General features: G+C 41.3%; 1 protein-coding gene across 2 annotated transcripts in view; it reads left to right on the forward strand.

The window, feature by feature from the left end:
• The window catches only part of GLRA2 (glycine receptor alpha 2), a 277,822-nt gene that overhangs the window by 202,632 nt on the left and 62,745 nt on the right, over positions 1-12,445 (forward strand). For both annotated transcript variants that reach the window (XM_069761037.1, XM_069761038.1), the window contains exon 8: positions 8,452-8,601. In XM_069761037.1, coding sequence (XP_069617138.1) covers positions 8,452-8,601 — 150 coding nt within the window. The remainder of the gene's footprint in view (positions 1-8,451; positions 8,602-12,445) is intronic.

Consider the following 12,445-nt stretch of genomic DNA (forward strand, 5'->3'; position numbering starts at 1 on the left):
GCATGCCCCACAAAGATTTACACAGTGCAGGCGCCGGATTTGGAGAGAAAACCGTGCAGAGGGGGCGGCGCCAAAAGCCCCTGAAGATGTGAAGCTGGGGATTGAGGACCCGCCTCCGTGGACAAAGATAGGTATTTTTGCAAAGTTTCAAAGCGCTTTATTTTAGTAATACCTGAACACAAAACTAAAAGAGCCACCTTGTTAGAATGCAGCATTACTGCGGCACAAGGTGGCTCTCTTAGTTTATAACGGCTGGAGGTGGTGACAGTGGCCCTTTAATGACATTGGTTGTATTTTTTGGGTCATCATGGTGCAGAGTAAGTTTGGAGCCAATCAGACCCCTCTCTGATGGAAAAGTATCTGCCTGTATTTCTTAGCATTGGAGATACAATTAATTTTGACCAAATCCCAAATTAATTTACTGAAATGAAGCTCAAACTTGCCAGGACCCCCCAATATACTTCACTGTTCCTGCAAACACTCATTATTGTGCTGCTCTCAAGTGACTCTATGAACAAACTGCCTTCTATTACAGCCACAAATTTCACATTTCACCTCTTTGGTCCAGAACATTTTATGTCATTTTTCTGCTCCCCATTTTTCGTGCATAGTTGTGTAATTTGGCCTTGTTTACATGAAAAGTCCTGAGGACAGTAGCAGTGGGTGAGCTGTTGCTCCATGACACCCTGGCTCTTTACAAACAAATCATGGCCCAATTCATATGTGTTTTGCTGTGTGCATTGCATTGTGCTCACTTGCAGGTCGGAGGCCTTCGCCGTCTCCTCATCTTTGGCTCCAGGAAGAGCCGCACAAACATCAGGGGACACCTGGTTTGTTTTATCAAGTTCAACTTTACTGGACATTTCAAGTACATCAGTCTTTAACATGCATTATCTTGTTCCATCAACATGGTACATTTTTTAATGATTTTCTTATGTTCAGCACAGACTGTCCCTACTTGAACAGGTCCTGTTAGCCTTATGGATTCTTCACCCGGCACCGCAGTATCCCCGAGAGCCGCTATTTCCCTCACTCGATCCCGTGTCCATCTTCCACTGTACGGAAGAATTGTTGGTGCTCTCCATAGGCCCTGACTTGAGCTTTGAGCTCTGGCCATTGCAGGAATGCATGCTGGGAATTTTGTACTACCTTATACAGCCAAAACAATTCGCCACCACCGTGCTTTCAGCTCACTGCCTCTTGAACTTCACCTTGCCTCCAATGAACTCTTTCACTTTTACTAACTAAATAAAACAAAACAATTGTTTTCCCTTTTCTACTTGCCCTAGCCCCCTCCCAATTCTGGACTAATCCCAGATAATTAGTTGTATTAATCACAATATAGCTCTAACCTAAGCTTTAAAATGTATCGTAAACTTTCCCTGTACCTGAACTGAGTGTACCTGAGTTACCTTAGACAAAACCCAAGGTAAAAACAAAATAAGCAAATACCCTGCAGTAAATAAATAGAAATAGTACATGAAAATAATATAAGGTGCATAGTTAACATAATTTTGATTTAAAAAAAAAAAAGGAAAATCTAGGGCACCACATCAAGGTGTCCCTATTTGGGACGGTACTAACCTCTAGTATTAAAACCTTACTATTTGTCAGATGACGTACATGTGAATAAGAGTTGAGAAGAACTGAGACCCGGCTAATGCTACTTTCACACATCAGGTTTTCGCCGTGAGGCTAAATCCGGCCAATTTTGAAAAAAACGGATCCGTCACATCAGTTTTTCACAATTTGCGACGGATCCATTTTTTTTGACTGATATCCAGGGACAAAGAGAGAGAGAGAGACCAGAATAGAAAAAGGGAAAAAATCGGAGCATGCTCGGTTTCAAAAAACAGAATCTGTTGCCGGATTCCACCAGTTGACGAATCAGGCGCCATAGGCTTCCCTTATAGCGCCGGGTCTGTTGCTATCCATTTTTTAGACAGACATAAAAAACGTTCCTCTCTGCGTTCTCTCCGGCTGCCGGACCGACAATTTTGGATGGATCCGGCTCAAAATGGATGAATCGTGAGGCCATCCAGCGCTAATACAAGTCTATGAGAAAAAAACGGATTGGGCGTCAACTTAATCACAATGACTAAGGCAGCACAACCGTTGAAACGCATATGATTTTAAACATATCCTAACAACAAAGAAGAGGTCAGACTGGACACCTCCACCTGGACGCAATCCTCATCTGATTCATAACAAGGAAAAGAAACTGCACAGATTGCGCCTCAATTCAGGACTCTATGCAAACAGATACAAAACAAAGCCTAACCCAGACAACTTGGACAACCACTCCATTCCAGGCACAAATAACTGTGTCATTAATCTCTCAGATTATAAACCCAACAAAGTGGAGCTGGACGTGCTTTCCAGAGGACTCTCATTTTGTCCCACTAAGGCCCTGGATAAAACTGAACTCTGCAGTGATATGGAAAAAATTTTCAGGAGACTGTGCCTGAGGGAATATTTCAGTGATGCAGAAGATTCAGAACCCACCTGGACTGAAGGAAAAGGGATCCTAACAACAAAGAAGATGTCAGACTGGACACCTCCACCTGGACGCAACCCTCATCCCTAATCACAGGACAATAAAACAATCCTTATCTAAGAATTGGCCCAATATTTATGGACGTAACTGTTTATCACCCATGGTAATTCTGCTTCATGTCACCTGTCTTATCCATGGTTTCTTTTCCCCCTTTTTTTTTTTCTATACTATGTTGTGCATAAATATGTGATTCTTGAGAATTTGTTTTAGTCTTTTCCTGATGAAGAGACCTGTGTAGTCTCGAAAGCTTGCAATTTGTTACCATCTTTTCAGTTAGCCATTAAAAGGTATCAACCACTGAGGACTCTCAATTCTAAATATTTTTCTATCCACTGGCTAACACGGTACCAAGATATTTATCTTTCCTGTATGATTTTAAATGCACTTTAAGCCTGTGACTGTCACTGGTATGAATCACCCGTTTTTGTGTCTCTGGATATAAAGATGGATTTTGGACTTATGTGCTTTTAATGAAAATGTATTTTTTATGGATATCACCACGCTGGACTTCTGCTTCACCTTCATACTACTTGCAGCACTGCATGATCTGCGCGGTGGGACTGAGAGGAGGTGAGCTGATCTTTGTTGCTTTTTCTTTTCCAACTTTTGCCTTATTCGTTTTTTTCAAAATTCGACGGATTGTGCCTGACGGCAAAAAACTGATGTGTGAAAGTAGCTTAATGGACACTCAGTCATAGGGAACTTGATGAATGTAATGTCCAGCTCAAGGAAAAGGGAGGTCACACCTTTATTTGCACATAGTGCTAAACAAACCTGAAACAAAAGCTGAAAGAGATGCAGAGTTATAAGTTATACCTTAGCCGTTGCCTTTAGGCTATGTGCACACGTTCAGGATTTCTTGCAGAAAATTCCTGAGAATTCCGGACATTTTCTGCAAGAAATCCGCAAGAAAACCGCATGCGTTTTTGCCGCGGTTTTGATGCGTTTTTGCCGCGTTTTTTTCCGGACACTTCCCAATGCATTTTGGAGTGGGAAATCCGCAAAAAAAATGGAAAATTAATGAACATGCTGCATTTTTTGCCGCGATGCGTTTTTTTCGCGGAAAAAAACGCATCATGTGCACAAAACATACGGAATTCATTCTAAATGATGGGATGCTTATTGTATGCGTTTTTTTTGCGGTTTTATAGCGTTTTTATCGGGAAAAACCGTGAAAAAAAAGCGAAAAAAACGCAACGTGTGAACACAGCCTTACTGTTACTTCAGCAGCAGTACCTATTATTATTATTATTATTTATTTATATAGCACCATTGATTCCATGGTGCTGTACATGAGAAGGGGTTACATACAAGTTACAAATATCACATACAGTAAACAAACTAACAATGACGGACTGATACAGAAGGGCGAGGACCCTGCCCTTGCGGGCTTACATTCTACAGGATTATGGGGAAGGAGACAGTAGGTTGAGGGTTGCAGGAGCTCCGGTGTTGGTGAGGCGGTAGCTCCGGTGTTGGTGAGGCGGTAGCTCCGGTGTTGGTGAGGCGGTAGCTTCGATAGTGATGAGGCAGCAGCGGTGTCAGTGCAGGCTGTAGGCTTTCCTGAAGAGATGAGTGTTCAGGTTCCGTCTGAAGGATCCGACTGTGGTTGATAGTCGGACGTGTTGGGGCAGAGAGTTCCAGAGGATGGGGGATATTCGGGAGAAGTCTTGTCTACATTATACTCCACACATTTTACATTTCACATGTCATCATAAAACACAGTAAAAGCGGATCACAGTATTCACACTACACAATTGTTGTTTTACGGGCTCCTTCTCACTTGCGAGAAATACGTGCGAGTCTCACATGTTAAAACCAAGCTCTGGCGCCGGCACTCCAGAGCGGAGCGTGCGGCCGCATAGCAATACATGGAGCCGCACGCTCCGCTCTGGAGTGCCTGCGCCAGAGCAGGGTTTTAACCTGCGAGACTCGGACGTATTTCTCGCAAGTGAGAAGGAGCCCTAAGGGGTAGGAACACGACAGTCTCTGTAACACCATTACTTACAAAATATGTTTTTGGCAGCAGCTCTCCATTGCAGACCACTTCTGGCCAGACTTCTACAAACAGTAGATGGGTGTAGATAGGTCCCACTTATTGCCGTCAGTTCTGTGCTGATGGCACTGCTGGATATTTTCAGATTTCAAAGGGAAGTAAGTGTGATGTGTCTTTCATCTACTGCACTAAGTTTTCTTGGCCGACCACTGCATGTCTGGTCCTTAATGTTGCCCATTTCTTGTTTTTTTCACTGCTGAGAAATACGGGCAGATACTGATCAATCATGCAATACCATCAGGGAGGTTTAAATAATGCCGCTTTGAAGACAACGGGTGGTTACACCAAATATGCTGGAGATCTTTGTTTGCTTTGATCACACTAAACATTAATTTGGTTTAGATTTCTTTTATTGTTCATCCACTTTGCATTTTGTTAATTGATAAAAATAAACTATTAGCATTTGTATTTTGCAGCATTTTTTCCTGCCTACAATTTTTTCACCGTACTGTATATATACATTTTGAAAAGCCAGCCAGCGCACCATGAAATCTTGTCCTGCCTTAGCTGTATAGTGTTGTTGTGCTTCATCAATCCTAAAATATAAGGCTTATGTCTCTATAATATTTTTCTTAATTGTTGCGCAATGTCTTCGTTGAAATGTCATAGCTTTTTTTTTTTATTGGCTTTTGATTGCCAGTCTGTAATCACGACGTTGCGTTTCTCCTTTTCGCGGCAACTTCCATAATCATAAACTTTGTGTGTGATTTAAATAGATGCATGTCCCCATTGTTAATGAAGCTGTGGGAAACTTCTCACTGAGGAACATGCAGCATTTCAGCTCTCGTCAAAAAATCCCTGTAAAAAAAATGTTCACCTGGAGTGTCTTTGAAAATCTAAAGGGAGCATAAGCTGGAAGCAAAGAGGATAAAAGACACGGATTTTAATATTCTAATTGTGGTTTATACACACAGAAAGCTGCTGAGTTTACATAATTTATACAATACTCAGGTATTGTGTACAATGCCTAAAGAAAAAAATCAGCTTACAAGCTCATAAGAGCAGTGAACAGATGAGCAATAGTTTATGTTTAAGGTCACCCTAACATGTTTCCAATTGTCTACAGTAGTTCTGTATTTAAAGGGGTTTTCCACAGCAGAGTAAACTTTCAGTACTAGCAGTGTGTAATCTATACTCTGTAAGGATTGAGCTCTGCTGGATGGTTCAAGTGGTCATCTTGTGTGTCACAAGTATGCGATGTGCATTAGCTTCACATCCGCTAATCTCAATGTTCTCTCAATTTGCATTCCTGCGGTCACAAGACAAATGCTCTAACTAGATAGGAAAGGCTATGTGGAATTTTTTTAGGAATTTTTTTTAGAGCATGTCCACTTCACAAACCTCCTGACTAGTCACTTAACAACATGCTAAAAAAGACTCTTCAAAATTCAATTGTATTGTAATACAAATTTCTATTCATACAAGGAGTTTTCTTTCAGTGGGTTTGTTTTTTTCGGCATCCGGTTTTTAAAAATAGGAAAAAAAGAAAGTGCATGTCACTTATTTGAAAAATTTCCTGATGCAATTGGCTCCAAACTAGGCATTGTCCAGTCAAAAGACTACAAAAAAATGCTTCAGGAAAAATAAAAACATTTCCAAACATCTTTAAAAAAATTTTCAAAACCGCTTCAGGAAAATAACACTCCAAAAACTCACCAAAGAGAGATTCCACTTGAAAACTCGGCATTTTGCTTAAAAAACTCCATATGTATATAGCCTCTTTCTACCTTTCCTCTATCTGGTATATTTATAACAATAAAGGACATTACACTTATTCATGTATCACAACTCCGCTTCCTCGAGGTGACCCGTGACTCTGCCCTGTCTTTCAAACCACATATCCAAGCCCTTACCAGGTCCTGCTGCTCCAACTTCAGTTTTTTCCAAAATCTGTTATTAACTATAATGTTAGAAATTGCCCTCATCATCTCCCACCTCAACTACTGCAACATCCTTTTCTGGGACCTCCTGACTAAGACTCTTGCACCACTCCAGTCAATCCTTAATTTTGCTGCCCAATTAATCCACCTCTCTTCTCACTACTCCTCTGCCTTTGACTTCTGCCAATCCCTTCACTGCCTTCTAATTTCCCACCAAATTTAGTTTAAGTAACTAATGATTTACAAGGCCATCCATAACCAGGTTTCCTCCATACATCACCAAACTAATCTCCTTATAGCCCCCAACATGTAATCTCCAGTTCTCACAAGACTTCCTTGTCTCCTCTGCCCTTATATGTTCCCCACCCAACCGTCTCCTATATATTTCCACAGCAGCCACCATCTTTTGCTACCCAGCATTCCCAAATATCTTCCACAATTGAAACTTTCATTTGCAACCTGAAAAGTCTTCTCTTCAGCTACCCCCCCAAGCTAGCATGTAAGCCCATGAGGGCAGGGTCCTCTCCTTCTTTGTACTAGTCTGTCTCTGTTAGTTTGCTCACTCATATATGTATTTTCTAGTAAAACCTCTTCACATGCACAGTGCCAAGGAATTAATGGTTCTTTAAAATCAAATAGTTATAAAAAATAATAATAGCCTTACAGTATGTACGTTACACACTATTAGTGCTCGGCAAGCTGCATTGTTTGATTATAGTTTCCCTGGGGTGGAAAATTCCTACAGAGCTCATGCTTTCCAAGGCAATAATGCCCCAATTTATACAAGAGGTAATTTATCAATGCTGTTACATTATCTTTTGCTGACACAAACAACATTTTTCTGGAATATGTCTGTAAAAGAAAAATTGCCTTCCTGTGGCAGGCAGATAAACGGAACAATCTCCTCCACTCTACATTCTAGTGACCCTCGGAGTTCAGTATTGTAGGAACTGAACGGGATTCCTGCAATCCTTATACTCCTGTTTTGAGAAATGTTCCTCAAGCATTCGAACCAATAGCAAAAAATAGTTTTTTTCACATAAACTAATCCACAAATAATAGTATATTTCTAAACAAATGACTGAATAATATCAGTATGTAAGAACCAAATGCCATTACACAAGCAAAACATACATCACATAGTGAACCTTTCCTAAAGATGATCGTGAACAAACCATAACCCTAACAGGCTAACTAGGGTCTGAAACCTTTTTTCAAAGTTATGTGTATACACAAATGTCCCTCGGGTCCAAACTTTTGTATCTGCCCAGTTTCCTTTTCGTAGTGCCCAAACTTTTACATGCCACTGTACATGACCAAATATTAAAGCATTTTAACACCATTTAATAAATGATAACCGTAGCAGTGTGGTTCAAGCTAGTCACTAAAGAACCAAAGCAACATTCTAGCAGTATCGCAACCCTGCCAAGAGCAAGGGTCCTCTGCAACGTACCCTCTCAAACTGGGGCACAAGTTGAGAAACCCTGTTCTAGACCACCAAGGGTACTGATGTTAACCCCTTTCTTAGGACAAATGCAGAGATTTCAGAAAGATTGGACTCACACATCAAGCACAGATCGCATTGTATGGACAGACCGAAAACTCAACAGCCTTATAGACATAAGTGAGGCTGCAGGGTTCAGGTCAGGAAATCTACGTCTGGTTTGTGCATTGTTGTCCATACTCAGATTGTGACAAAAGTGAAGTCACAAAAAACACAGACAACAGCTAGATTTGACTCAATGATCAAAACTAGGCTTAATTGCTTTTAACTCTTGCATACAATATACAGCTCCTACAACACGGCTACAAAGATCGGTGGTGTGAGGGTGCCAGACAACGCCAGCTCACGTAGATTCTATTTTATATACTGTAGTGCCAAAAGGAAAAACTATTGAATTTTATACCCCAGTAAAATAAGGTCTCACATTTCTGAGTGTTGTTTTTGTTTCCGACAGGTATCATACGTGAAAGCGATTGACATCTGGATGGCTGTTTGCCTCTTGTTCGTGTTTGCTGCTTTACTAGAATATGCCGCTGTGAATTTTGTATCCAGACAACATAAGGAGTTTCTGAGACTTCGGAGGAGGCAGAAAAGACAAAGCAAAGTAAGGACATTTCATTTTGGAAAACTGTATGTGTTTTCTGTATTTTCTGTGAGTGCTATTATGACTGGTTAGTTAGGTGAAGACTTCTGTTGCCAAAAGCCGTGTGTCCAGAGTTGCAGGCATCAAAGTCTGAGCATTGTATGCAGGCATGGACATGTCTAAGAAAACGTCATATTACAGTCAAACCCAGTCTCCATGTAAGGTCATTAATAAGCTGAATAAAGGGTATAGGCATTAGATTTCTGAAGTTAAAAAAATGTAATTTAAAGTTTGCCAAAACAACTTTTACCACCTATCCACAGGCTAAGGATAACTGTACGATCGCTGGAGATTCTGCTGCTGAGACATCTATTGATTTTGAGAAAGGCAAGGTTTCCTGTGTAAGCGGAGTGGTAATGAGCATGTGTGACCATAGGTCCTGTAAATAATGAATGAACCAGTGGTTGCACATGCTCACTACTGTTCCAGTCATACCGGGAACTTCTTGTGATCAGTGGGGGTCCTAGCACTCCGGTTCCCAGCCATCATATTTTTCATCTATCCAGTGACCTGATGTGTTAGAGATGAACAAAGAGATTCCCACCACCCTTGTTTGGCACCCAATTCGGTACTTATCTTCATTTGCATAATATATGATTTTATAGGGTTATTCAAAATTACAATGTGGTCTTATAATAATGTACACATGAATTTGTTCATTTAGTTCATTTAACCTTTTTAAATATCAATGTAGCACAGTGTCAGTGCCTTAGCATAGTCACCAATTGCAGTTTGGCAAGATACATGGCAAGATAATCATGAAACGAGCATTTTTAACAATTCTCATTTAGTTTAGTTCAGTTGCACTTAGAAGTACAAAATATATTTGATAAAACTAGAAGCATAGTTAAACTGACCATAGCTGATTAAGGTTATGCTGAAGGTCTCATTGCTTGAAAGGGATAATGGCTCCTTATTTAGAGCGCCACACCAGCGCTGTAGTTGCACTTTAAATCTAAGCACCTTGGCCCTGGTCATATACTCACCCGCTAGCGTTTTCATAGTTTTTTCGTTGCCACTCCAGTCTCCCTGTGCCATCTTGTGACAGCAGCTTCTGACTGGCTGGAAGTCAGAAGCTATGTTACAAGAGTGCAATGCAAATCTATGAGAACCATAACCAGGCTAGAAGGCTCTCATAGGCTAGTTTCACACTTGCGTTTTGAGGAGCTGCGGAGCACTGCCGACTTCCACCGTGAAGCCCCACCCTCGGCCACACCTCCGCCGCTAGCTCCGCCTACTTCTGCATGCGGTCTGCATGCGGCCTGCGTACCTATCTTTAACATTAGGTACGCAGGTCATGCAGCTGTATGCGGATGCTTCCGCATGCGTCGTTTTGACGATGCGGCGACCAGCGTAGGATGCAGCTGGTAGCAATTTCTTTTTTTCGCCGCATCGTCAAAACGACGCATGCGGAAGCATCCACATACAGCCGCACGACCTGCATACCTAATGTTAAAGATAGGTACGCAGGCCGCATGCAGGCCACATGCAGAAGTAGGCGGAGCTAGCGGCGGAGGTTCGGCCGAGGGCGGGGCTTCACGGAGGAAGTCCGCAGCCTTCCGCAGCTCCTCAAAACGCTAGTGTGAAACTAGCCATAGACTTGTATTGTAAATTGACCTCCGCGATGCTCCATGAAACACAGAAGCTGAGGGGCAGGTCACTTTTTGCCAGAAACCGATGGGAGCAGGGTTTAAAATCGATGAAAATACTGGAAACTGACTATGAGACAGGGGGCAGGGGAGTTACATTGAAAGCACCACTCCAGCGGTGAAATAAAAAAAACCACTGGAGTGGTGCTTTAAAGAGGTTGTCCAAAACTTTAGGTCAGTTATGATAGTTGAGGGCAGGTTATAAAGTAGAGGACAATGCTATGGTAGCCATGCACATATTGGGACACCTACACATTACATCAACAGAAGCTTTTGTGACCTCTCATTCAAAATTCAAAAGCATTAATATGGAGCTGGACCCCCAACAGCTTCCACTGAGTTACAGTAGTTCCTAAAGCCTTTAAAAACTATCAGTCACAGTCAATATTTAGGAGGTAAGAAAATTACATTTGTGTGGCCCAATACTTTAATGCATATAATGTATGTCCGACGACCCAATCATTTTTTGGCATGACTTGCAAACCATGTAATGTTTATGACTTGTCTGACTATCATCTGCTTGTCCTATATCAGGCAGAGATTCATGAAGTTCAGCATTTTCAATTGTTTTGTTCCCAGAAAAGATAAGCCACTGCCAGAGGTGTCCGGTAACCTCACCCCATTTAGAACACATGTATGCTCGGCTGAACTGAAAGTGCATATATACAGGGAGTTTGCGTTACGGGTATGTTAAAGGGACTCTGTCACCTCAAATTGACGGGATATTTTAATGACTTTTTACCGGTCCAATGGGCGGCATTTCATCTTTGTTTCTCCACCCCGTCCATCCCTGTTGTCCGCAATATGTTAGTGAATTAGAGTACTTGTGCTCCATAGTTGGTGCATGCGCAATGCAATCTTTCGTAGCGCATGCGCAGTATGCTTTGCCCAACTGTGGGCAAAGCCGAAAAGTATTACTGCGCATGCGCCTGTGCACTATGTCCCGTAACACAGCAAAATACTTCCAGGACATAGTGCGCCTGTCTGGTTGGAAGTACTAGCAGTCGGCTAGTGTCTTCTTGGGGTACTCTTGGAGGCTTGCTGGCGTGATATCTCAGTGGTCTTCTCAAACTAAGTGTATCCCTTGTTAGTTCACACTTTCAGTCTTTAGTTGTAGTGAGGGCTGACTAGCGCTGACCCCGTCCCCTCCCTATCCAGGGAATATCGCTAGGGTCAGGTTCCTGCTCGACAATAGGTGCGGAACCTATTTAGGGACATCAGGCGAGACAGGGTGTTGCTAGATCTGCCTAGGGTTTTATCTGATTAAAAGTTAAAAAAGTTAAAAAGGTTATGCTAACTGATTAGGTTGTGATCACACAAGAAAGAGCATAGAAACCATCTGCTGCTGGTCCACGTGGAAAATGTAGAAAAGAATAGCTGTGGAAGTTCCGCGCTGCTCGTCGTGGAGTTAATAAACCCAGGTTCACACAAATAGGTTTCTATTTTTTTATGTTTTGAAGCTCATAGTCTTCATCAGGACAAAAAAAAAACACTTCTCTTCATAAGCAACTTTGACAAAAAAGAATCATTTCACAATACTCTGTTCGGAGATGTGGATACTATATTTGTCTATATATTGCATCCTGTTTTTGCGTATTGCAGAAACTTTTTGAATTTCCATCATGAGAAATTGAAGTCTTTAACACAATTCACAGAAAGGTACGGGACCGGGACGACATATCTGTAGTTGAGATGTTTCATTCCAGCAATTAAAATAATTACATAATAGACAAAAACAAAAAATAAGATCTAAAACAAGTAAGTTGATAAAGCCAATAATAAATGTATAATATAATAATAATAAATAATAATCTTTATTTATATAGCGCCAACATATTCCGCATCGCTTTACAGTTTAATATGATATAATATCATATTTCACCTAGTGATTCAGTAATTAATGCAGATCTGTGTAGCCAATGACAATACACTGTCAATGTCTTCCATTTCAGCCTAGAAGCAGAAACATGGATATCACTTGTCTCCGTACATGAGGAGAGCACTTTCTCCTCATGTACTTTTTCAGACCATTGACAACACCTGCAGGGAGCTTGTATGTTCCTCCAATGTGTATTTGGGTTTTGGGGTTTCTTACCATATTAAAAAAAATGTACTAATAGGTTAAGTGACTTTCTAAGAACCAGTTAACCATTCTA

This window comes from Ranitomeya imitator, chromosome 3 (assembly GCF_032444005.1).
Source record: "Ranitomeya imitator isolate aRanImi1 chromosome 3, aRanImi1.pri, whole genome shotgun sequence".
Lineage (NCBI taxonomy): Eukaryota > Metazoa > Chordata > Amphibia > Anura > Dendrobatidae > Ranitomeya > Ranitomeya imitator.